The following is a 27,174-nucleotide window of genomic DNA, read 5'->3' on the forward strand; positions in this document are numbered from 1 at the left end:
CTAGATTTCATAATTTTACTTTCTAGGTCAAAAATCAACAAAAATTTCGCAAAAACCCATTCAAAGCAAAATTTTCGCAAAAAATGCTATTTTTGCCTCTTTGAGCAGTAATTTGACCCCCTGAAAATGCTTCAGAACTCACCAAACTTGGCACACACATCAGGACTGGTGAAAATTGTGATCTAATGAAAAAAACAAACCCCAAAATCAAAAAATACGCTTTAGCGCAATTTTTGAATAAAACACAGAAAAAAACTGCTTCTAGGAAGAAAACAGACAAAACTGCTTGTAACTTCCAGTAGGAATGCCAGAAAGACATGAAACAAAAACTTCTATGTAGGTCTCACTTAGACCTACATTTAGATAATCGACATCCTTCGGCAAAAATCAACAGGATGTTAAAAATTACCCCTTCAAAATAAAAGTTTTGTAAAAACCCGTCACCTTTTTCAAACGTAAACTCCTCCCAGTGCGTTTGTCGTTTCGGCTTCAAACTCGCACAGGAGAGAGATTGAACCCTTTTGATTAAAACTGTCCAACAAAGTTTTGATTACTGCTCCAGTTTGGATTTTACGCACCTTCAAAAAACCCCTGCGCAAAGTTTCCTAAAAAATGTCATTTTTGCCTCTTTAAACTGTAATTTGACCCCCTTAAAATGCTTCAAAGTGCAAGTTAAAGCTCTACTATGCAAAGCGAAAGCCATTTATCAACAACATCCAGAATCGCCGATCTGTAATTTCAACCCCTTAACATGCTTCAAAACTCACCAAATTTTACACACACATCAGGACTGGTAAAAATTGCCATCTAATAAAAAACCAAACCCCAAAAATCACAATTGGGCTCCAACTCCCCCTAGGAAAAAACCCAGGCAAAACTGCTTGTAACGTCTGTTAGGAATGTCGTAGAGACATGGAACAAAAACCTCTACGTAGGTCTGACTAAGATCAGGGCTTGAGAAGCGGCCGCAGCAACTAAAGGCGGATCCGACCAACGCTGCTTGCAGCTTTAATTTACAGTTTGTCCCTCATAATAGGTGTATAAATGACACAATATGTTACTGCATACCTGAGCAGACTAATTAGTAGTCTTTGTTTTTTTATTTACTACTAAAAGACAAGTTGTCTGGAATGTTCAACATTTTATTTCAGACTAAAGTACAATAATAAACATATGTTTTATGTACCCTAAGATTTTTGGGGTTAAAATAAAGCCGGTAGTGCAATTTTTTTATGGTCCCCTTTGTTTAAAAAAGTACAGAAAAGTATCGAAATAATTTTAGCACCGGTGCCAGTACAAAATATTGGTGTCCTTAGAACACTATTTATTTATATATATATGTGTCATAGAGTATATACCATAGAGCAGGGGTCGGGAACCTTTTTGGCTGATAGAGCCAAAAATCCAAATATTTTAAAATGTATTTCCATAACAGACGTATCATTTTTTTTACACTGAACAAAACTAAACTTGTGCACTTTTAAGTAAGACCAACATTTCTAGAGTATAAAAGGTCTCTTATTCTTGTAATAACATTGTTATTCTGGAGCTAACTGTGGAGGGGGCGTGGTATGCAGGCCTGCAGCGAAGCGGGGTGTGCCAGGGTAGGCCTCGAAATCAGCGACAGGTGCGTAGATGGCCCAGCTGGGCCTTGTTATCTAATCACCTGTCGCTCTGTTATAAGCAGCAGCCAGGAGGAGAGACAGGGTTGGGGCTGGAGCCAGAGTGCGAGCGAGAACGAAAGAGGAAAAGACAATTGCGAGAGCACAAAAGTGTTAGATCAGGGGTCTGCAACCTGCGGCTCCAGAGCCACATCTTTAGCACCATTCTTGTGGCTCCCTGGAGCTTTTCCAAACACAAACTCCCCCAAGTATTACAAACCCCAGTGTTTGTATCAAACATGATTCTCTGATGAGAGTATTTGGCCGCACTGTTTTCTCAAATAATTTGGGCGGTCCTTTGAACTCACCCATAGTTTGTTAACATCCATCCATCCATTTTCTGCCGCTTATTCCCTTGCGGGGTTGCGGGGGGGGCGCCGGCGCCTATCTCAGCTACAATCGGGCGGAAGGCAGGGTACACCCTGGACAAGTGGCCACCTCATCGCAGGGCCAACACAGATAACATTCACACTCACATTCACACACTAGGGCCCATTTTAGTGTTGCCAATTAACCTAGTTTGTTAACATGCATAACTTTATTCAATGATGACAGAGAAAGACGTATTTTAAGCCACTCATTCTTTATCTCATTTTGTCCACCAAACCTTTCTTCCTGTGTGTGAATCCTCAAAGGTGAGCTTTGTTGCTGGTGTTATTGACTTTTGTGGAGTGCTTATCAAGCATATTTGGTCATCGAATGACTGCACGATAATCGATGCTAACATGCTATTTCGGCTAGCTGTATCTATATATTACATCGTTGTGCCTCATTAGTAGGTATATTTGAGATCATTTGATATCCTTTACTTTTATCTTCTTTAAATATAATTTAGTTTTGCATGCCTCATGCACCGATTAATTAAACCGGAGGGTGTGTTCCAACTATGGTGGGATCACACTCCTCAGCCTTCCCGGTAAGGTTTATTCAGGTGTACTGGAGAGGAGGCTACGCCGGATAGTCCAACCTCGGATTCAGGAGGAACAGTGTGGTTTTCGTCCCGGTCGTGGAACTGTGGACCAGCTCTATGCTCTCGGCAGGGTTCTTGAGGGTGAATGGGAGTTTGCCCAACCAGTCTACATGTGCTTTGTGGACTTGGAGAAGGCATTGGACCGTGTCCCTCGGGAAGTCCTGTGGGGAGTGCTCAGAGAGTATGGGGTATCGGACTGTCTTATTGTGGCGGTCCGATCCCTGTATGATCAGTGTCAGAGCTTGGTCCGCAATTCCACTTTCAAACCGACATCATCTCTAAAGGATATCACCACATGGGCTCAGAACACTTCATAAAACCACTGTCACTAAATACAGTTGGTCGCTACATCTGTAAGTGCAAGTTAAAGCTCTTCTATGCAAAGCCAAAGCCATTTATCAACAACACCCAGAAACGCCACCGGCTTCTCTGGCCCGAAATCTTCTAAGATGGACTGATGCAAAGTGGAAAAGTGTTCTGTGGTCTGACGAGTTCACATTTCAAATTGGGAGTTTGCCCAACCAGTCTACATGTGCTTTGTGACTTGGAGAAGGCATTGGACCGTGTCCCTCGGGAAGTCCTGTGGGGAGTGCTCAGAGAGTATGGGGTATCGGACTGTCTTATTGTGGCGGTCCGCTCCCTGTACGATCAGTGCCAGAGCTTGGTCCGCAATTCCACTTTCAAACCGACATCAATCTCTAAAGGATATCACCACATGGGCTCAGGAACAATTCATAAAACCACTGTCACTAAATACAGTTGGTCGCTACATCTGTAAGTGCAAGTTAAAGCTCTTCTATGCAAAGCCAAAGCCATTTATCAACAACACCCAGAAACGCCACCGGCTTCTCTGGGCCCGAAATCTTCTAAGATGGACTGATGCAAAGTGGAAAAGTGTTCTGTGGTCTGACGAGTCCACATTTCAAATTGGGAGTTTGCCCAACCAGTCTACATGTGCTTTGTGGACTTGGAGAAGGCATTGGACCGTGTCCCTCGGGAAGTCCTGTGGGGAGTGCTCAGAGAGTATGGGGTATCGGACTGTCTTATTGTGGCGGTCCGCTCCCTGTAGGATCAGTGCCAGAACTTGGTCCGCATTGCCGGCAGTAAGTCGGGACACGTTTCAGTGAGGTTGGACTCCGCCAAGGCTGTCCTTTGTCACCCATTCTGTTCAGAACTTTTATGGACAGAATTTCTAGGCGCAGTCGAGGGGTTCCGGTTTGGTGACCGCAGGATTAGGTCTCTGCTTTTTGCAGATGATGTGGTCCTGATGGCTTCATCTGACCGGGATCTTCAGCTCTCACTGGATCGGTTCGCAGCCGAGTGTGAAGCGACCGGAATGAGAATCAGCACCTCCAAGTCCGAGTCCATGGTTCTTGCCCGGAAAAGGGTGGAATGCCATCTCCGGGTTGGGGAGGAGACCCTGCCCCAAGTGGAGGAGTTCAAGTACCTAGAGTCTTGTTCACGAGTGAGGGAAGAGTGGATCGTGAGATCGACAGGCGGATCGGTGCGGCGTCTTCAGTAATGCGGACGTTGTACCGATCCGTTGGGGTGAAGAAGGAGCTGAGCCGGAAGGCAAAGCTCTCAATTTACCGGTCGATCTACGTTCCCATCCTCACCTATGGTCATGAGCTTTGGGTCTCTCCCTTAGAGATAGGGTGAGAAGCTCTGCCATCCGGGAGGAACTCAAAGTAAAGCCGCTGCTCCTCCACATGGAGAGGAGCCAGATGAGGTGGTTCGGGGCATCTGGTCAGGATGCCACCCGAACGCCTCCCTAGGGAGGTGTTTAGGGCACGTCCAGCCGGTAGGAGGCCACGGGGAAGACCCAGGACACCTTGGGAAGACTATGTCTCCCGGCTGGCCTGGGAACGCCTCGGGATCCCCCGGGAAGAGCTAGACGAAGTGGCTGGGGAGAGGCAAGTCTGGGCTTCCCTGCTTAGGCTGCTGCCCCCGCGACCCGACCTCGGATAAGCGGAAGATGATGGATGGATGAATGCATGTTTTGTTTGAAGGCCTAATATAAATGAAAAGCTTGGGCTTTTTTTTGAAAAGCAAATGCTACTGGAATATTTAAAAAATGTCAATATTCAATTAAAAAAAATACTTATTGAAAAACATGTCTAAATATTTATTCTAGGCTATTCATGCAATATCAAAAAAATTATGAAAAAACTGCATAATTTTTTCGGTCTTCGGTTTAATTTTTATTTGGCTTCGGCCACAAATTTTCATTTGGGTGCAATCCTACTCATGACACATTTTCTGTATCAGATCATTTTTTTGTTGTTCCAGACCACAGGAAACCTGTATCCCGCTTTCCAAAGATTGTAATAAATCTATCAAAATAAAAACAGGCTGCCGGGTTCCTTTAACTTGGACACACACACGTCTACCTTTGGCCATTCTGAGCCAGGCATTACCAGGATTCTCTCACCTTCGACTAACCTCTGATTTACTAATGTTTTTTTCTAACGTTGTAAAAATGTGTCGAATAAATATATAAAATGTCAACATTTCCGTCAAACAAGATTTGCTTCAGCCTGCGACGCGTAGCCATTTTGATAGTAGGCTATGCTAGGTAATATAGACACTTATATTTCATCATTGATATATAAACTATCAGACTGCGTGTCGGTAGTAGTGGCTTTCAGTAGGCCTTTAATCGCATAATCCACAGTATTCTGGACATCTGTGTTGCTGAATCTTTTGCAATTTGTTCAATGAATAATGGAGACGTCAAAGAAGAAAGATGTAGGTGGGAAGCGGTGTATTGCGGCCGCCTTTTGCAACACAAACACAGCCGGTGTTTCCTTGTTTACATTCCCAAAGTTGAAGCTTTACCATGGAACAGAGCGGTCAAGCGAACATGTTTCCCGACCTCATGTCAATCAGCAGGTTTTGGTGAGAAAATTATGGTAATAAGTCGGCTCTTACCGTAGACATGAGGGGAGCTAGCGTCGTTCCTCGTGCACCTGTCAAAGAGGCAGCCGTGGACTCTCTTGCCTCCTCCAAACCGGCCGCCCCCGACGTGGGATGCTTCCACCGTGGAGGAGGGGGAAAAAAAGCTCAGCCCGGCCCCAACGGCTGCCTTCGCTTCGCCTCGTCGAGAAACGTTGCTTCCTCAGAGACATTGGCGGTCACCAAACCCGTGGCCACACCTCTCGACTTCAGGTAAGACGATATAATCTCACTAAAACACTAGTAACACAATACGCAGATAAGGATTTTCCAGAATTATCCTAGTAAATGTGTCTAATAACATCTGAATCGCTCCCACTGCCCTCGTCCTTTTTTTCCCCCCTTAGTCTTCACTCTCACTTTCCTCATCCACAAATCTTTTCATTCTCGCTCAAATTAATGGGGAAATCGTCGCTTTCTCAGTCCGAATCGCTCTGGCTGCTGGTGGCCATGATTGTAAACAAAGTTCAGATGTGAGGGAGCTCCACAACCCGTGACGTCACGCGCACATCGTATGCTAGGTAATATAGACACTTACGTCACGTGATGCCCCACATTTTTTGCGGCTCCAGAGAGATTTGTTATTTGTGTTTTTGGTTAGATAATCCCTGAAATTGGGACAGGGAGGCCATAATCCCGGCAGGCTGGCTTTCACAACAACAACAAGAAGGTAAACAAAAAAAACGGGGAGAGGGAGTGCCTGGCGGGCCCTGAAGCAGTCACGGTGTGTAATCACGCTACCCACTACAAAAGTGTCACAACACCAGCAAAGCGGTGCGTTCGCTGCGCTGGGAGAAAGTGCCACTCGGCGATACCTACTGGCTTTTGACGCCTCTGAGGCTCTCCTGGAAGAGCTGCTCCAGCCGGACGGCCGCCTGGCCCAGGAAGACGTCGAGGCCGATGAGAGCGCGGTGCATGACGGTGAGGACGAGCTCGCCGGCCGGCCGCCGGGCCGCCGGGCTGCAGCTGGAAGGAGCACTCCTCCCGCCACTCGGGCTCGGTGTGGTCTTCTCCGCCACGCACGTCGAGTACTTCTCCTTGCCGAGCTGGATGACGGCGTAGGCGTCGCTGGTGCCGTGCTTGCCCTTGCCCCGCAGCGCCCTGCCCCGGAGCACCGTCACCTGGACGTGTGTCGGCACCCATGGCTGCTCCTCGTCCGGCGAGGACATGTCCGAGTGCCGCGGCGGCGGAGGCGTCCTCTCCCGCCCGGGTGGGCCCCTCTCTGCGGGCAGTGACGTCACGCCTCCTCCTCCTCCACCCCGCCCCCTCCTCTTCTTCTTGCCCGGACGCGGAAGTGGAGCGGCGGCACACGTGCACCCGCCGGACACTTCATTAGGTACACGTGCTAACCGGCTAATGCTAACCGCTCACTCGGAAATGACTCCGTGGTTAAATAATACGGTTATTTTTGTGGGATTAACAACTTTGAGAGGTGAGTGGTTTGATTATTCAAAAGTTATTAGTCACTTGCGTGATTTAAAATCTTACCTATAGTTCACAATCCTTATGAAAGAAAATAACATCCATCCATTTCCTACCGCTTATTCCCTTTCGGGGTGGTGGGCGGCGCTGGCGGCTATCTCAGCTATTTTTTATAGTTTGTAGTAGTTGTACGGCATGTACCAGTGGTCCCCAACCACCGGGCTTGATTGGTACCGGGCCGCAGAAGAGTTTTTTATTAATTTTTATTTATTTATTTATTTTGGATGTATTTTTTTTAATTGAATCAACATAAAAAATCACAAGATACACTTACAATTTACTTACATGAAAAAGAAAAAAAAAAAAAGAATATTTTAAAGACTTATTCAAATAAATTCATAAATTTTTTTCCATTGCTTCTTATAAGTTTCAGAAAGACAATTTTAGAGAAAAAAATACAACCTTAAAAATGATTTTAGGATTTTTAAAACACATTTTAAATATATTCCTTTTCTTTCCTGACAATTTAAATCAATGTTCAAGTATAACATTTTTATTATTATTGTAAAGAATAATGAATACATTTTAATTTAATTCTTCATTTTAGCTTCTTTTTTTCGACGAAGAATATTTGTGAAATATTTTTTCAAACTTATTATGATTAAAATTCAAAAAAATTATTCTGGCAAATTTAGAAAATCAGTAAAATCAATCAATGTTTACTTATATAGCCCTAAATCACAAATGTCTCAAAGGGCTGCACAAACCACAACACAAACCACTACGACATCCTCAAATTTAAATCTTATTTCAAAGTATTTTGAATTTCTTTTAAAATTGTTGTTCTGGAAAATCTAGACGAAATAATAGATTTGTCTTTGTTAGAAATCTAGCTTGGTCCAATTTGTTATATATTCTAACAAAGTGCAGATTGGATTTTAACCTATTTAAAACATGTCATCAAAAATTTAAAATTAATCTTAATCAGGAAAAATGACTAATGATGTTCCATAAATTATTTTTTAAATTTTTTCAAAAAGATTGGTACCGGACCGCAGAAGAGTTTTTTTTAATTAATTTTAATTTATTTATTTATTTTTCATGTATTTTTTTTTTTATTAAATCAACATAAAAAACACAAGATACACTTACAATTTTTTTCATGAAAAAGAAAAAAAAAAAAGAATATTTTAAAGACTTATTCAAAGAAGAAAAAAAAAAGAATATTTTAAAGACTTATTCAAATAAATTCATTTATTTTTTTCCATTGCTTCTTATAAGTTTCAGAAAGACAATTTTAGAGAAAAAAATACAACCTTAAAAATGATTTTAGGATTTTTAAACACATTTTAAATTCCTTCCTTTTCTTTCCTGACAATTTAAATCAATGTTCAAGTAAAAATTTTGTATTATTATTGTAAAGAATAATGAATACATTTTAATTTAATTCTTCATTTTAGCTTCTTTTTTTCGACGAAGAATATTTGTGAAATATTTTTTCAAACTTATTATGATTAAAATTCCCAAAAAATATTCTGGCAAATCTAGAAAATCAGTAAAATCAATCAATGTTTACTTATATAGCCCTAAATCACTAGTGTCTCAAAGGGCTGCACAAACCACAACAACATCCTCAAATTTAAATCTTATTTCAAAGTATTTTGAATTTCTTTTAAAATTGTTGTTCTGGAAAATCTAGAAGAAATAATGATTTGTCTTTGTTAGAAATATAGCTTGGTCCAATTTGTTATATATTCTAACAAAGTGCAGATTGGATTTTAACCTATTTAAAACATATAACCAAAAATGTTAAATTAATCTTAATCAGGAAAAATTACTAATGATGTTCCATAAATTATTTTTTTAATTTTTTCAAAAAGATTGGTACCGGACCGCAGAAGAGTTTTTTTTAATTAATTTTAATTTATTTATTTATTTTTCATGTATTTTTTTTTTTTATTAAATCAACATAAAAAACACAAGATACACTTACAATTGTTTTCATGAAAAAGAAAAAAAAAGAATATTTTAAAGACTTATTTAAATAAATTAATACATTTTTTTTCCATTGCTTCTTATAACTTTCAGAAAGACAATTTTAGAGAAAAAAAAAACAACCTTAAAAATGATTTTTGGATTTTTAAACACTTGTACCTTTTTACCTTTTAAATATATTCCTTTTTTTTCCTGACAATTTAAATCAATGTTCAAGTATTTTTTTTTTATTATTGTAAAGAATAATAAATACATTCTAATTTAATTCTTCATTTTAGTTTATTTTTTTCAACCAAGAATATTTGTGAAATATTTCTTCAAACTTATTATGATTAAAATTCCCAAAAAATATTCTGGCAAATCTAGAAAATCAGTAAAATCAATCAATGTTTACTTATATAGCCCTAAATCACTAGTGTCTCAAAGGGCTGCACAAACCACAACAACATCCTCAAATTTAAATCTTATTTCAAAGTATTTTGAATTTCTTTTAAAATTGTTGTTCTGGAAAATCTAGAAGAAATAATAGATTTGTCTTTGTTAGAAATATAGCTTGGTCCAATTTGTTATATATTCTAACAAAGTGCAGATTGGATTTTAACCTATTTAAAACATATAACCAAAAGTGTTAAATTAATCTTAATCAGGAAAAATGACTAATGATGTTCCATAAATTATTTTTTAAATTTTTTCAAAAAGATTGGTACCGGACCGCAGAAGAGTTTTTTTTATTAATTTTAATTTATTTATTTATTTTTCATGTATTTATTTTTTTTATTAAATCAACATAAAAAACACAAGATACACTTACAATTTTTTTCATGAAAAAGAAAAAAAAAAAGAATATTTTAAAGACTTATTCAAATAAATTCATTTATTTTTTTCCATTGCTTCTTTATAAGTTTCAGAAAGACAATTTTAGAGAAAAAAATACAACCTTAAAAATTATTTTAGGATTTTTAAACACATATACCTTTTTACCTTTTAAATTCCTTCCTCTTCTTTACTGACAATTTAAATCAATGTTCAAGTAAATTAATTTTATTTTATTGTAAAGAATGTTAAATACATTTTAATGTAATTCTTCATTTTAGCTTCTTTTTTTCCGACGAAGAATATTTGTGAAATATTTTTTCAAACCTATTATGATTAAAATTCCCCAAAAATATTCTGGCAAATCTAGAAAATCAGTAAAATCAATCAATGTTTACTTATATAGCCCTAAATCACTAGTGTCTCAAAGGGCTGCACAAACCACAACACAAACCACTACGACATCCTCAAAATTTAAATCTTATTTCAAAGTATTTTGAATGTCTTTTAAAATTGTTGTTCTGGAAAATCTAGAAGAAATAATGATTTGTCTTTGTTAGAAATATAGCTTGGTCCAATTTGTTATATATTCTAACAAAGTGCAGATTGGATTTTAACCTATTTAAAACATGTCATCAACAATTTTAAATTAATCTTAATCAGGAAAAATGACTAATGATGTTCCATAAATTATTTCTTTAATTTTTTCAAATTAGCTAGTTTTTCTCTTCTTTTTTTCGCTTGAATTTTGAATTTTAAAGAGTCGAAATTTCATTTTTTTCCTGTTTTCTCCTCTTTTAAACCCTTCAATCAAGTGTTTTTTCATCATTTATTCTCTACAAAAAAAAACTTCCGTAAAAGGGAAAAAAATGTACGACGGAATGACAGACAGAAATACACTTTTTTATATACACAGATTTTTTTATTAAAAGGTAAATTGAGCAAATTGGCTATTTCTGGCAATTTATTTAAGTGTGTATCAAACTGGTAGCCCTTTGCATTAATCAGTACCCAAGAAGTAGCTCTTGCTTTCAAAAAGGTTGCTGACCCCTGGGTTAGATGTTTTATTATTCAAAAGTTATTACTCACTTGCGTGACTTAAAATCTTACCTATAGTTCACAATCCTTATGAGATAAAATAACATATTTTGTGGGGGGGTTGCATTATAGTTTGTAATAGTTGTATGATATATACTACTACTAAAACGACAACATTCTTCTTGGGAACATTTTTTCAGGAATTTCTTCAGGAAATGAGATGTTCTTATTTAAACGGGGATAGCAGGTGTCATATTTGATCATTTCGCGATATTGCCATATTTTCGCTGAAAGGATTTAGTAGAGAACATCGAGGATAAAGTTTGCAACTTTTGGTCGCTAATAAAGAAGCCTTGCCTGTACCGGAAGTAGCAGACGATGTGCGTGTGATGTCACGGGTTGTGGAGCTCCTCACATCTGAACATTGTTTACAACCATGGCCACCAGCAGCCAGAGCGATTCGGACCGAGAGAGCGACAATTTCCCCATTAATTTGAGCGAGGATGAAAGATTTGTGGATGAGAAAAGTTGGAGTGAAGGACTAGAAAAAAAAATAGACGGCAGAGCGATTCAGATGTTCCATCCATCCATTTTCTACCGCTTATTCCCTTTTGGGGTCGCGGGGGGCGCTGGCGCCTATCTCAGCTACAATCGGGCGGAAGGCGGGGTACACCTTGGACAAGTCGCTACCTCATAGCAGGGCCAACACAGATAGACAGACAACATTCACACTCACATTCACACACTAGGGACCATTTAGTGTTGCCAATCAACCTATCCCCAGGTGCATGTCTTTGGAGGTGGGAGGAAGCCGGAGTACCCGGAGGGAACCCACGCCTTCACGGGGAGAACATGCAAACTCCACACAGAAAGATCCCGAGCCTGGATTTGAACCCAGGACTGCAGGACCTTCGTATTGTGAGGCAGACGCACTAACCCCTCTGCCACCGTGAAGCCCCTAATTCAGATGTTATTGGACACATTTACTAGGATCATTCTGGAAAATCCCTTATCTGCTTATTGTGTTACTAGTGTTTTAGTGAGATTATATGGTCGTGTCTGAAAGTCGGAGGGGTGTGGTGACCCCCAGTTTCTCGACGAGGCAAAGCAGCCGGGCTGAGATTTTTTTTTTTTCCCTCCACAGTGTAAGCATCAGACGGTGGGAGGAGGCAAGAGAGTCTGCAGCTGCAGGAGGAACGACGCAAACTCTCCGCTCATGTCTACGGTAAGAGCCGACTTACTAGCACCATTTTCTCACCGAAACCTGCCGGTTGACATGTAGTAGGGAACTATGTTCGCTTGATCGCTCTGTTCCATAGTAAAGCTTCACCTTCGGGAATGTAAACAAGGAAACACCGGCTGTGTTTGTGTGGCTAAAGGCGGCCGCAATACACCGCTTCCCACCTACATCTTTCTTCTTTGACGTCTCCATTATTAATTGAACAAATTGCAAAAGATTCAGCAACACAGATGTCCAGAATACTGTGGAATTATGCGATTAAAGAAGACTACTTGGATCGGGCTGGAAAATAATGTCCGCTACAACCCGTGACGTCATCATACCGCAACGTTTTCAACATGACACTTCGCGGGGAATTTAAAATTGCAATTTTGTAAACTTAAAAGGCTGTATTGGCATGTGTTGCAATGTTAATATTTCATCATTGATATATAAACTATCAGACTGCGTGGTCGGTAATAGTGGCTTTCAGTAGGCCTTTAATCGCATAATTCCACTGTATTCTGGACTTCTGTGTTGCTGAATCTTCTGCAATTTGTTCAATGAATAATGGAGACGTCAAAGAAGAAAGACGTAGGTGGGAAGCGGTGTATTGCGGCCGCCTTTAGCCACACAAACACAGCCGGTGTTTCCTTGTTTACATTCCCGAAGGTGAAGCTTTACTATGGAACAGAGCGGTCAAGCGAACATGTTTCCTGACCTCATGTCAACCAGCAGGTTTCGGTGAGAAAATGGTGGTAATAAGTCGGCTCTTACCGTAGACATGAGCGGAGCTAGCGTCGTTCCTCGTGCACCTGTCAAAGAGGCAGCTGCGGACTCTTTTGCCTCCTCCAACCGGCCGCCCCCGAACGTGGGATGCTTCCACCGTGGAGGAGGGGGGAAAAAAAGCTCAGCCCGGCCCCAACGGCTGCCTTCGCTTCGCCTCGTCGAGAAATGTTGCTTCCCTCAGAGACATTGGCGGTCACCAAACCCGTGGCCACACCTCTCCGACTTTCAGGTACGACCATATAATCTCACTAAAACACTAGTAACACAATACGCAGATAAGGGATTTTCCAGAATTATCCTAGTAAATGTGTCTAATAACATCTGAATCGCTCCCACTGCCCTCGTCCTTTTTCCCCCCCTAGTCCTTCACTCTCACTTTCCTCATCCACAAATCTTTCATTCTCGCTCCAATTAATGGGGAAATCGTCGCTTTCTCGGTCTGAATCGCTCTGGCTGCTGGTGGCCATGATTGTAAACAATGTTTAGATGTGAGGAGCTCCACAACCCGTGACGTCACGCGCACATCGTCTGCTACTTCCGGCAGGTTTCGGTGAGAAAATGGTGGCATTAAGTCGGCTCTTACCGTAGTTATGAGCGGAGAGCTTGCGTCGTGCCTCCTGCAGCTGCGGACTCTCTTGCCTCCTCCCACCGGCCGCCCACGTGCCTTCCCTCAAAGACACTGGCGGTCACCACACCCCTCCGACTTTCAGACACGACCATATAATCTCAATAAAACACTAGTAACACAATAAGCAGATAAGAGATTTTCCAGAATTATCCTAGTAAATGTGTCTAATAACAGCTGAATTGCTCCCACTGCCCTCGTCTTTTTTTTTTTCCTAGTCCTTCACTCTCACTTTCCTCATCCACGAATCTTTCATCCATGCTCCAATTAATGGGGAAATTGTCGCTTTCTCGGTCCGAATCGCTTTGGCTGCTGGTGGCCATGATTGTACACAATGTTTAGATGTGAGGAGCTCCACAACCCGTGACGTCACGCGCACATCGTCTGCTACTTCCGGCAGGTTTCGGTGAGAAAATGGTGGTATTAAGTCGGCTCTTACCGTAGTTATGAGCGGAGAGCTTGCGTCGTGCCTCCTGCAGCTGCGGACTCTCTTGTCTCCTCCCACCGGCCGCCCACGTGCCTTCCCTCAAAGACACTGGCGGTCACCACACCCCTCCGACTTTCAGACACGACCATATAATCTCAATAAAACACTAGTAACACAATAAGCAGATAAGGGATTTTCCAGAATTATCCTAGTAAATGTGTCTAATAACATCTGAATCGCTCCCACTGCCCTCGTCCTTTTTTCCCCCCTAGTCCTTCACTCTCACTTTCCTCATCCACAAATCTTTCATTCTCGCTCAAATTAATGGGGAAATCGTCGCTTTCTCGGTCCGAATTGCTCTGGCTGCTGGTGGCCATGATTGTAAACAATGTTTAGATGTGAGGAGCTCCACAACCCGTGACGTCACGCGCACATCGTCTGCTACTTCCGGCAGGTTTCGGTGAGAAAATGGTGGTATTAAGTCGGCTCTTACCGTAGTTATGAGCGGAGAGCTTGCGTCGTGCCTCCTGCAGCTGCGGACTCTCTTGCCTCCTCCCACCGGCCGCCCACGTGCCTTCCCTCAAAGACACTGGCGGTCACCACACCCCTCCGACTTTCAGGTACGACCATATAATCTCAATAAAACACTAGTAACACAATAAGCAGATAAGGGATTTTCCAGAATTATCCTAGTAAATGTGTCTAATAACATCTGAATCGCTCCCACTGCCCTCGTCCTTTTTTTCCCCCCTTAGTCCTTCACTCTCACTTTCCTCATCCACAAATCTTTCATTCTCGCTCAAATTAATGGGGAAATCGTCGCTTTCTCGGTCTGAATCGCTCTGGCTGCTGGTGGCCATGATTGTAAACAATGTTTAGATGTGAGGAGCTCCACAACCCGTGACGTCACGCGCACATCTTCTGCTACTTCCGGCAGGTTTCGGTAAGAAAATGGTGGTATTAAGTCGGCTCTTACCGTAGTTATGAGCGGAGAGTTTGCGTCGTGCCTCCTGCAGCTGCGGACTCTCTTGCCTCCTCCCACCGGCCACCCACGTGCCTTCCCTCAAAGACACTGGCGGTCACCACACCCCTCCGACTTTCAGACACGACCATATAATCTCAATAAAACACTAGTAACACAATAAGCAGATAAGAGATTTTCCAGAATTATCCTAGTAAATGTGTCTAATAACAGCTGAATTGCTCCCACTGCCCTCGTCTTTTTTTTTTTTCCTAGTCCTTCACTCTCACTTTCCTCATCCACGAATCTTTCATCCATGCTCCAATTAATGGGGAAATTGTCGCTTTCTCGGTCCGAATCGCTCTGGCTGCTGGTGGCCATGATTGTAAACAATGTTTAGATGTGAGGAGCTCCACAACCCGTGACGTCACGCGCACATCGTCTGCTACTTCCGGCAGGTTTCGGTGAGAAAATGGTGGTATTAAGTCGGCTCTTACCGTAGTTATGAGCGGAGAGCTTGCGTCGTGCCTCCTGCAGCTGCGGACTCTCTTGCCTCCTCCCACCGGCCGCCCACGTGCCTTCCCTCAAAGACACTGGCGGTCACCACACCCCTCCGACTTTCTGACACGACCATATAATCTCAATAAAACACTAGTAACACAATAAGCAGATAAGGGATTTTCCAGAATTATCCTAGTAAATGTGTCTAATAACATCTGAATCGCTCCCACTGCCCTCGTCCTTTTTTCCCCCCTAGTCCTTCACTCTCACTTTCCTCATCCACAAATCTTTCATTCTCGCTCAAATTAATGGGGAAATCGTCGCTTTCTCGGTCCGAATTGCTCTGGATGCTGGTGGCCATGATTGTAAACAATGTTTAGATGTGAGGAGCTCCACAACCCGTGACGTCACGCGCACATCGTCTGCTACTTCCGGCAGGTTTCGGTGAGAAAATGGTGGTATTAAGTCGGCTCTTACCGTAGTTATGAGCGGAGAGCTTGCGTCGTGCCTCCTGCAGCTGCGGACTCTCTTGCCTCCTCCCACCGGCCGCCCACGTGCCTTCCCTCAAAGACACTGGCGGTCACCACACCCCTCCGACTTTCAGACACGACCATATAATCTCAATAAAACACTAGTAACACAATAAGCAGATAAGAGATTTTCCAGAATTATCCTAGAAAATGTGTCTAATAACAGCTGAATTGCTCCCACTGCCCTCGTCTTTTTTTTTTCCTAGTCCTTCACTCTCACTTTCCTCATCCAGGAATCTTTCATCCATGCTCCAATTAATGGGGAAATTGTCGCTTTCTCGGTCCGAATCGCTTTGGCTGCTGGTGGCCATGATTGTACACAATGTTTAGATGTGAGGAGCTCCACAACCCGTGACGTCACGCGCACATCGTCTGCTACTTCCGGCAGGTTTCGGTGAGAAAATGGTGGTATTAAGTCGGCTCTTACCCTAGATATGAGCGGAGAGCTTGCGTCGTGCCTCCTGCAGCTGCGGACTCTCTTGCCTCCTCCCACCGGCCGCCCACCTGCCTTCCCTCAAAGACACTGGCGGTCACCACACCCCTCCGACTTTCAGGTACGACCATATAATCTCAATAAAACACTAGTAACACAATAAGCAGATAAGGGATTTTCCAGAATTATCCTAGTAAATGTGTCTAATAACATCTGAATCGCTCCCACTGCCCTCGTCCTTTTTTTCCCCCCCTAGTCCTTCACTCTCACTTTCCTCATCCACGAATCTTTCATTCTCGCTCAAATTAATGGGGAAATCGTCGCTTTCTCGGTCTGAATCGCTCTGGCTGCTGGTGGCCATGATTGTAAACAATGTTTAGATGTGAGGAGCTCCACAACCCGTGACGTCACGCGCACATCGTCTGCTACTTCCGGCAGGTTTCGGTGAGAAAATGGTGGTATTAAGTCGGCTCTTACCGTAGTTATGAGCGGAGAGCTTGCGTCGTGCCTCCTGCAGCTGCGGACTCTCTTGCCTCCTCCCACCGGCCGCCCACGTGCCTTCCCTCGAAGACACTGGCGGTCACCACACCCCTCCGACTTTCAGGTACGACCATATAATCTCACTAAAACACTAGTAACACAATAGGCAGATAAGAGATTTTCCAGAATTATCCTAGTAAATGTGTCTAATAACAGCTGAATTGCTCCCACTGCCCTCGTCTTTTTTTTTTCCTAGTCCTTCACTCTCACTTTCCTCATCCACGAATCTTTCATCCATGCTCCAATTAATGGGGAAATTGTCGCTTTCTCGGTCCGAATCGCTTTGGCTGCTGGTGGCCATGATTGTACACAATGTTTAGATGTGAGGAGCTCCACAACCCGTGACGTCACGCGCACATCGTCTGCTACTTCCGGCAGGTTTCGGTGAGAAAATGGTGGTATTAAGTCGGCTCTTACCCTAGATATGAGCGGAGAGCTTGCGTCGTGCCTCCTGCAGCTGCGGACTCTCTTGCCTCCTCCCACCGGCCGCCCACCTGCCTTCCCTCAAAGACACTGGCGGTCACCACACCCCTCCGACTTTCAGGTACGACCATATAATCTCAATAAAACACTAGTAACACAATAAGCAGATAAGGGATTTTCCAGAATTATCCTAGTAAATGTGTCTAATAACATCTGAATCGCTCCCACTGCCCTCGTCCTTTTTTCCCCCCTAGTCCTTCACTCTCACTTTCCTCATCCACAAATCTTTCATTCTCGCTCAAATTAATGGGGAAATCGTCGCTTTCTCGGTCCGAATTGCTCTGGCTGCTGGTGGCCATGATTGTAAACAATGTTTAGATGTGAGGAGCTCCACAACCCGTGACGTCACGCGCACATCGTCTGCTACTTCCGGCAGGTTTCAGTGAGAAAATGGTGGTATTAAGTCGGCTCTTACCGTAGTTATGAGCGGAGAGCTTGCGTCGTGCCTCCTGCAGCTGCGGACTCTCTTGCCTCCTCCCACCGGCCGCCCACGTGCCTTCCCTCAAAGACACTGGCGGTCACCACACCCCTCCGACTTTCAGGTACGACCATATAATCCCAATAAAACACTAGTAACACAATAAGCAGATAAGAGATTTTCCAGAATTATCCTAGTAAATGTGTCTAATAACATCTGAATCGCTCCCACTGCCCTCGTCTTTTTTTTTTTTTCCTAGTCCTTCACTCTCACTTTCCTCATCCACGAATCTTTCATCCATGCTCCAATTAATGGGGAAATTGTCGCTTTCTCGGTCCGAATCGCTTTGGCTGCTGGTGGCCATGATTGTACACAATGTTTAGATGTGAGGAGCTCCACAACCCGTGACGTCACACGCACATCGTCTGCTACTTCCGGCAGGTTTCGGTGAGAAAATGGTGGTATTAAGTCGGCTCTTACCGTAGTTATGAGCGGAGAGCTTGCGTCGTGCCTCCTGCAGCTGCGGACTCTTTTGCCTCCTCCCACCGGCCGCCCACCTGCCTTCCCTCAAAGACATTGGCGGTCACCACACCCCTCCGACTTTCAGGTACGACCATATAATCTCAATAAAACACTAGTAACACAATAAGCAGATAAGGGATTTTCCAGAATTATCCTAGTAAATGTGTCTAATAACAGCTGAATTGCTCCCACTGCCCTCGTCTTTTTTTTTTTCCTAGTCCTTCACTCTCACTTTCCTCATCCACAAATCTTTCGTCCTTGCTCAAATTAATAGATAGATAGATAGATAGATAGATAGATAGTACTTTATTGATTCCTTCAGGAGAGTTCCTTCAGGAAAATTAAAATTCCAGCAGCAGTGTACAGAGTTGAGATCAATTTAAAGAAAAAAGTAAAAAGTAAATAATGGGGGTTTAAATGGAAACAAAATAGAGAAATATTACACAAAGAATAAAAACAATGGGAATAACAATATAACAGTAAAATACGAATATAACAAGACAAAGTAGGCAGTAGTAATGGGGAAATCGTCGCTTTCTCAGTCCGAATCGCTCTGGCTGCTGGTGGCCATGATTGTAAGCAATGTTCAGATGTGAGGAGCTCCACAACCCGTGACGTCACGCGCACATCGTCTGCTACTTCCGGTACAGGCAAGGCTTTTTTATTAGCGGCCAAAAGTGGCGAAATTTATCCTCGATGTTCTCTACTAAATCCTTTCAGCAAAAATATGGCAATATGGCGAAATGATGAAGTATGACACATAGAATGTTTACAATACTATTTAATACTATGACTCTATTGCTGTGTATGCACCTTAGGGGATCTGCTCCTATTTTGTTGTTCTTTGAACCTGTTCACTGTAATGAGAATAAAACTCTATTCTATACTATAAAAAATACTTTTAAGATGGGACTTAAATGCGTAAATGACTCACTTGCATAATTAAAAATACTGCCTATCGTTCACAATATTTATGAGAGAAAATAACATATTTTTCAGGGGGGGTTTGCATTATAATTTGTAATAGTTGTACAATATCTACAAACCCTGTTTCCATATGAGTTGGGAAATTGTGTTTGATGTAAATATAAACAGAATACAATGATTTTCAAATCATTTTCAAGCCATATTCAGTTGAATATGCTACAAAGACAACATATTTGATGTTCAAATTCATAAATAATAATTAACTTAGAATTTCATGGCTGCAACACGTGCCAAAGTAGTTGGGAAAGGGCATGTTCACCACTGTGTTACATCACCTTTTCTTTCAACAACACTCAATAAAGGTTTGGGAACTGAGGAAACTAATTGTTGAAGCTTTGAAAGTGGAATTCGTTCCCATTCTTGTTTTATGTAGAGCTTCAGTCCTTCAACAGTCCGGGGTCTCCGCTGTTCTATTTTACGCTTCACACATTTTCCATGGGAGACAGGTCTGGACTGCAGGCGGGCCAGGAAAGTACCCGCACTCTTTTTTTTTTTTTACGAAGCCACGCTGTTGTAACGCGTGCTGAATGTGGCTTGGCATTGTCTTGCTGAAATAAGCAGGGGCGGCCGTGATGGCAGCATATGTTGTTCCAAAACCTGTTTGTACCTTTCAGCATTAATGGTGCCTTCACAGATGTGTAAGTTACCCATGCCTTGGGCACTAATGCACCCCCATACCATCACACATGCTGGCTTTTACACTTTGCGTCTATAACAGTCTGGATGATTCGCTTTCTCTTCGGTCCGGATGACACCATGTTGAATATTTCCAAAAACAATTCGAAATGTGGACTCGTCAGACCACAGAACACTTTTCCACTTTGCATCAGTCTATGTTAGATGATCTCGGGCCCAGAGAAGCCGGTGGCGTTTCTGGATGTTGTTGATAAATGGCTTTGGCTTTGCATAGTAGAGCTTTAACTTACACTTACAGATGTAGCGACCAACTGTATTTAGTGACAGTGGTTTTCTGAAGTGTTCCTGAGCCCATGTGGTGATATCCTTTAGAGATTGATGTCGGTTTTCGATACAGTGCCGTCTGAGGGATCATTTAATGTTGATTTCCGGCCATGCCGCTTACGTGGAGTGATTTCTCCAGATTCTCTGAACCTTTTGATGATATTATGGAGCGTAGATGTTGAAATCCCTAAATTTCTTGCAATGTCACTTTGAGAAAGGTTGTTCTTAAACTGTTTGACTATTTGCTCACGCAGTTGCTAACATGCTATTTACGCTAGCTGTATGTACATTTGAATCTAGATACCCACATTTAATGCGAAACAAACACTTACCAATCGACGGATTTAAGTTGCTACAGTGTCACAAGATGCGAAAGTCCTGATCGTTTGGTCCGCACATTTTACCGCCGATGCTAATAAGGCAGCCATGCTATGGGCCACTTCATTAGGTACACCTACGCTACGGCCTGATAGCGTCAATAGCTATTCGCTCAATAGCTTCAGTTTCTTCTTCAATTTCCGACCATCTGTTTCAATACATGCGTAGTCTGTTGAATCGCTTAAGCCGCTAAAATCCGAGTCTGAATCCGAGCTAATGTCGCTACATCTTGCTGTGGTAACCACCATGTTTGTATTGTCAGCCCTGTATGACGTCACAGGGAACTAGCGAAAATCAAGAACTTTAAAGCTTTTTTTAGGGATATTCCGGGAGGGGTAAAACTAAAAAAACTTCGAAAAATAAAACAAGCCACTGGGAACTGATTTTGATTGTTTTTAACCCTTTTGAATTTGTGATAATGTTCCCTTTTAAGAGGAGGAAGAGTTCCCCTTTCCTTTCCAAAGCCACCCAGCTCTGCACCAAGTTGACTTTTTATTTCTGCTATTTTTGTCTTGTTGACGACATTGATGTTTGTTTTTGTTGCTGCTATTTTTGTCTTTTTGAGGACATCGGTGTTTGTTTTTGTTGCTGCTATTTTTTGTCTTTTTGAGGACATCGGTGTTTGTTTTTGTTGCTGCTATTTTTTGTCTTTTTGAGGACATCGGTGTTTGTTTTTGTTGCTGCTATTTTTTGTCTTTTTGAGGACATCGGTGTTTGTTTTTGTCGCTGCTATTTTTTGTCTTTTTGAGGACATCGGTGTTTGTTTTTGTTGCTGCTATTTTTTGTCTTTTTGAGGACATTGGTATTTGCTTTTATTGCTGCTATTTTTGTATGTTTGTTGTCTTTTTGAGGACATCGGTGTTTGTTTTTGTTGCTGCTATTTTTTGTCTTTTTGAGGACATCGGTGTTTGTTTTTGTTGCTGCTATTTTTTGTCTTTTTGAGGACATCGGTGTTTGTTTTTGTTGCTGCTATTTTTTGTCTTTTTGAGGACATCGGTGTTTGTTTTTGTTGCTGCTATTTTTTGTCTTTTTGAAGACATCGGTGTTTGTTTTTATTGCTGCTATTTTTTGTCTTTTTGAGGACATCGGTGTTTGTTTTTGTTGCTGCTATTTTTTGTCTTTTTGAGGACATTGATGTTTGTTTTTGTTGCTGCTATTTTTTGTCTTTTTGAGGACATTGATATTTGCTTTTATTGCTGCTATTTTTGTATGTTTGTTGTCTTTTTGAGGACATCGGTGTTTGTTTTTATTGCTGCTATTTTTTGTCTTTTTGAGGACATCTGTGTTTGTTTTTGTTGCTGCTATTTTTTGTCTTTTTGAGGACATCGGTGTTTGTTTTTGTTGCTGCTATTTTTTGTCTTTTTGAGGACATCGGTGTTTGTTTTTGTTGCTGCTATTTTTTGTCTTTTTGAGGACATTGATGTTTGTTTTTGTTGCTGCTATTTTTTGTCTTTTTGAGGACATTGATATTTGCTTTTATTGCTGCTATTTTTGTATGTTTGTTGTCTTTTTGAGGACATCGGTGTTTGTTTTTATTGCTGCTATTTTTTGTCTTTTTGAGGACATCTGTGTTTGTTTTTGTTGCTGCTATTTTTTGTCTTTTTGAGGACATCGGTGTTTGTTTTTGTTGCTGCTATTTTTTGTCTTTTTGAGGACATCGGTGTTTGTTTTTGTTGCTGCTATTTTTTGTCTTTTTGAGGACATCGGTGTTTGTTTTTGTTGCTGCTATTTTTTGTCTTTTTGAGGACATTGATATTTGCTCTTATTGCTGATATTTTTGTATGTTTGTTGTCTTTTTGAGGACATCGGTGTTTGTTTTTATTGCTGCTATTTTTTGTCTTTTTGAGGACATCTGTGTTTGTTTTTGTTGCTGCTATTTTTTGTCTTTTTCAGGACATCGGTGTTTGTTTTTGTTGCTGCTATTTTTTGTCTTTTTGAGGACATCGGTGTTTGTTTTTGTTGCTGCTATTTTTTGTCTTTTTGAGGACATTGGTATTTGCTTTTATTGCTGCTATTTTTGTATGTTTGTTGTCTTTTTGAGGACATCGGTGTTTGTTTTTGTTGCTGCTATTTTTTGTCTTTTTGAGGACATTGGTATTTGCTCTTATTGCTGCTATTTTTGTATGTTTGTTGTCTTTTTGAGCACATCGGTGTTTGTTTTTATTGCTGCAAATCTTTTTCAACCCATATGCAGTTGAATATGCTACACAGACAACATATTTGATGTTCAAACTGATAAAAAAAAACTAAGAAGTTGGGAAAGGTGGCAATAAATACAGACAAAGTCGAGGAATGCTCATCAAACACTTATTTGGAACATCCCACAGGTGTGCAGGCTAATTGGGAACAGGTGGGTGCCATGATTGGGTATAAAAGCAGCTTCCCAAAAAATGCTCAGTCTTTCACAAGAAAGGATGGGGCGAGGTACACCCCTTTGTCCACAACTGTGTGAGCAAAGAGTCAAACAGTTTAAGAACTACGTTTCTCAAAGTGCAATTGCAAGAAATTTAGGAATTTCAACATCTACGCTCCATAATATCATCAAAAGGTTCAGAGAATCAGGAGAAATCACTCCATGTAAGCGGCATGGCCGGAAACCAACAGACGGCACTGTATCAAAAACCGACATCAATCTCGAAAGGATATCACCACATGGGCTCAGGGACACTTCATAAAACCACTGTCGCTAAATACAGTTGGTCGCTACGTCTGTAAGTGCAAGTTAAAGCTCTACTATGCAAAGCCAAAGCCATTTATCAACAACATCCGGAAAGGCCGCCGACTTCTCTGGGCCCGAGATCATCTAAGATGGACTGATGCAAAGTGGAAAAGTGTTCTGTGGTCTGACGAGTCCACATTTCTAATTGTTTTTGGGAAATATTCGACAATCGTGTCATCCGGACTCATCGGCGGTCACTCGTGGTCGAGTATGACTGTCCTCCTTCCTGGTCCTTGTGGGTCTTCAGGTGGGCGTGGAGGCCGATTCTGGACCCGATTATTCTGGGGCAATGTGGACAAGGGAATGTAGTGGTGGTGGGTTTGGGTTGTGATGGTATGGGGGTGCATTAGTGCCCAAGGTATGGGTAACTTACACATCTGTGAAGGCACCATTAATGCTGAAAGGTACATACAGGTTTTGGAACAACATATGCTGCCATCTTTTTCTATCTTATCCTATCTTGCCGATTGTATTGTACCATATGTCCCGGCAAGAAATCTGCCTTCAAAAGACTCCGGCTTATTAGTGATTCCTAGAGCCCCAAAAAAAGTCTGCGGGCTATAGAGCGTTTTCCGTTCGGGCTCCAGTACTCTGGAATGCCCTCCCGGTAACAGTTCGAGATGCTACCTCAGTAGAAGCATTTAAGTCTCACCTTAAAACTCATCTGTATACTCTAGCCTTTAAATAGACCTCCTTTTTAGACCAGTTGATCTGCCGCTTCTTTTCTTTCTCCTATGTCCCCCCCTCCCCTGTGGAGGGGGTCCGGTCCGATGACCATGGATGAAGTACTGGCTGTCCGGAGTCGGGACCCAGGATGGACCGCTCGTCGGGACCCAGGATGGACCGCTCGCCTATGTATCATTTGGGGACATTTCTACGCTGCTGATCCGCCTCCGCTTGGGATGGTTTCCTGTGGACGGGACTCTCGCTGCTGTCTTGGATCCGCTTTGAACTGACCTCTCGCGGCTGTGTTGGAGCCACTATGGATTGAACTTTCACAGTATCATGTTAGACCCGCTCGATTGTATTGTACCATATGTCCCGGCAAGATATCTGCCTTCAAAAGACTCCGGCTTATTAGTGATTCCTAGAGCCCCAAAAAAAGTCTGCGGGCTATAGAGCGTTTTCCGTTCGGGCTCCAGTACTCTGGAATGCCCTCCCGGTAACAGTTGGAGATGCTACCTCAGTAGAAGCATTTAAGTCTCACCTTAAAACTCATTTGTATACTCTAGCCTTTAAATAGACCTCCTTTTTAGACCAGTTGATCTGCCGCTTCTTTTCTTTCTCCTATGTCCCCCCCCTCCCTTGTGGAGGGGGTCCGGTCCGATGACCATGGATGAAGTACTGGCTGTCCAGAGTCGGGACCCAGGATGGACCGCTCGCCTGTATCGGTTGGGGACATCTCTACGCTGCTGATCCGCCTCCGCTTGAGATGGTTTCCTGCGGACGGGACTCTCGCTGCTGTCTTGGATCCGCTTTGAACTGAACTCTCGCGGCTGTGTTGGAGCCACTATGGATTGAACTTTCACAGTATCATGTTAGACCCGCTCGACATCCATTGCTTTCGGTCCCCTAGAAGGGGGGGGTTGCCCACATCTGAGGTCCTCTCCAAGGTTTCTCATAGTCAGCATTGTCACTGGCGTCCCACTGGATGTGAGTTTTCCTTGCCCTTTTGTGGGTTCTTCCGGGGATGTCGTAGTCGTAATGATTTGTGCAGTCCTTTGAGACATTTGTGATTTGGGGCTATATAAATAAACATTGATTGATTGATTTTCACGGCCGCCCCTGCTTATTTCAGCATTCTTTGTAGCATATTCAACTGAATATGGGTTGAAAAGGATTTGCAAATCATTGCATTCCGTTTATATTTATATGTCGGAGTTAGTTTGTGACCAACCCCAGGATGCAGAGAAGGAGGCAGGTAAACATGATTTAATTCAAATACTAAAACAAAACCAAACAAAGTGTGACGATCCGTCCCTTCATTTCTGTTGGTTTTCCTTAGTTTGAGCACTTCCTGTTTATCTCATCTCCATGGTTTCTGACTTGTCCCACCCACCCTTGTTTCTACTACACCTGTTTGTAATTGTTCACAGGACTATTTAAGACTGCCTGCTACTTTTGTTCATTCTGGATGGTCCGTTTGCCGCAAGCTACTTTCTTTTTGGTATCTTTTCTTTATATATGCTAGTGCTAAGTTTCAGCTTAGCTTACCTTTTCTTTGTCATTTTGTATCCGTGTTTGTATTAAATCAAGTCTTACCTGCGATTCCTGCCTGTCTTGGTCCTCGTGCATCCTTGGGGTGAATACGCGCATCCAAAATGCGAAGCCGACGCGTCACAAAGTGTACAAACAAAAAGCGCGCACGAGGCGGGTAACAAACTAGGCTACGAACAAACAAAACTGGAAGCAGGGAACAAAAGACAGTAAGCTACCAAATATAGCTTACCGTTACGCTATATTTGGCACAGATTGGAGGAGAAAACAGGTCTAAATAGGATTGGGCTGATTGACACCAGGTGTGGCCTGGTGCCAATCAGCCACAGCTGAGGGCACACAGCACTCAGGGAAAAACACAAGAAACAGACAAAAATAAGAGCGCTGACAAGGAAATACAAACACAAATGCAGAAGAAAAAACTAGGAGAAGCCTAAGAGTAATTAGGTATTGACCAGAAGGGCTGTTTGTTTCCTGTTGTACTTGACGACATCATCTCCGATCAAAAAGGACAGTTCATTTTTAGAGACGGCGCTAACGAGCTTTGGAATCCAACGAGTTTTGGCGCAACCAGGAATGCATCTTTTAATGAAGGAGTGACCTTTGGACTCCACTTTGGTGATCGGAGGATGAGAGAAAATAACATTCTGGCCTGAAATGGCGAGCGTGATGGAGACTTGGCTGTGGAGGGCTGGGGCTTTTTTTTTCCCAAGATATTCACACTTTCGGATGTTAATTAATAGTTTTCTTTTTAGTTTTTTTTAAATTAATTTCAGGGGGACCTCATTTCAAAAGTTTGAGACTCAAAAATAACAGGGGGGGGGGGGTGACGTGCCTGCGGGTGGGGTTCAGTTCAGAGTCCTACTGTGCCCTCTGTTGGACGTTCTGTGGAACTGCACTGGCAAAATGGCCTAAAGCAGCACACCTTTTACTGCAGGCCAGATACTTCTAGAACTGACCAAGTGGAGGTAAACTTTATATGTATGTATTTATGTATATATGTGATTTTTATTCATTTATTTATGAAAGAGAGGTTAACGAGTTAAGGATGTTTCATGATGATACAATCATGTTTAACATTCCTTTCTTTCATGAAGACAAAAATTTAAGTTGGTATGATTGTGATAACTTGCACCCTACGTCCACTGACACACCCTCCTACGTCCACTGACACCCTCCACCATCCACTGACACACCCTCCTACGTCCACTGACACCCTCCACCATCGACTGACACACCCTCCTACGTCCACTGACACCCTCCACCATCGACTGACACACCCTCCTACGTCCACTGATACCCTCCACCATCGACTGACACACTCTCCACCATCCACTAACACACCCTCCACCATCGACTGACACACCCTCCTACGTCCACTGACACCCTCCACCATCGACTGACACACCCTCCTACGTCCACTGACACCCTCCACCATCGACTGACACACCCTCCTACGTCCACTGACACCCTCCACCATCGACTGACACACCCTCCTACGTCCACTGATACCCTCCACCATCGACTGACACACCCTCCTACGTCCACTGACACCCTCCACCATCGACTGACACACCCTCCTACGTCCACTGACACCCTCCACCATCGACT

At 42.6% G+C, this 27,174-nt stretch overlaps 1 protein-coding gene across 1 annotated transcript in view; it reads right to left on the minus strand.

Moving 5' to 3' along the window:
• The window catches only part of rab11fip5a (RAB11 family interacting protein 5a (class I)), a 43,002-nt gene extending 36,150 nt beyond the window's left edge, over positions 1–6,852 (minus strand). Inside the window, 3 exon segments of the mRNA XM_061885663.1 lie at positions 6,406–6,531; positions 6,533–6,593; positions 6,596–6,852. Of these exon segments, the coding sequence (XP_061741647.1) occupies positions 6,406–6,531; positions 6,533–6,593; positions 6,596–6,755 (347 nt within the window). The 5' untranslated portion in view covers positions 6,756–6,852.
• Between the last annotated feature and the right edge of the window lie 20,322 nt (positions 6,853–27,174).

Source organism: Nerophis ophidion, linkage group LG24 (assembly GCF_033978795.1).
Source record: "Nerophis ophidion isolate RoL-2023_Sa linkage group LG24, RoL_Noph_v1.0, whole genome shotgun sequence".
Classification (NCBI taxonomy): domain Eukaryota; kingdom Metazoa; phylum Chordata; class Actinopteri; order Syngnathiformes; family Syngnathidae; genus Nerophis; species Nerophis ophidion.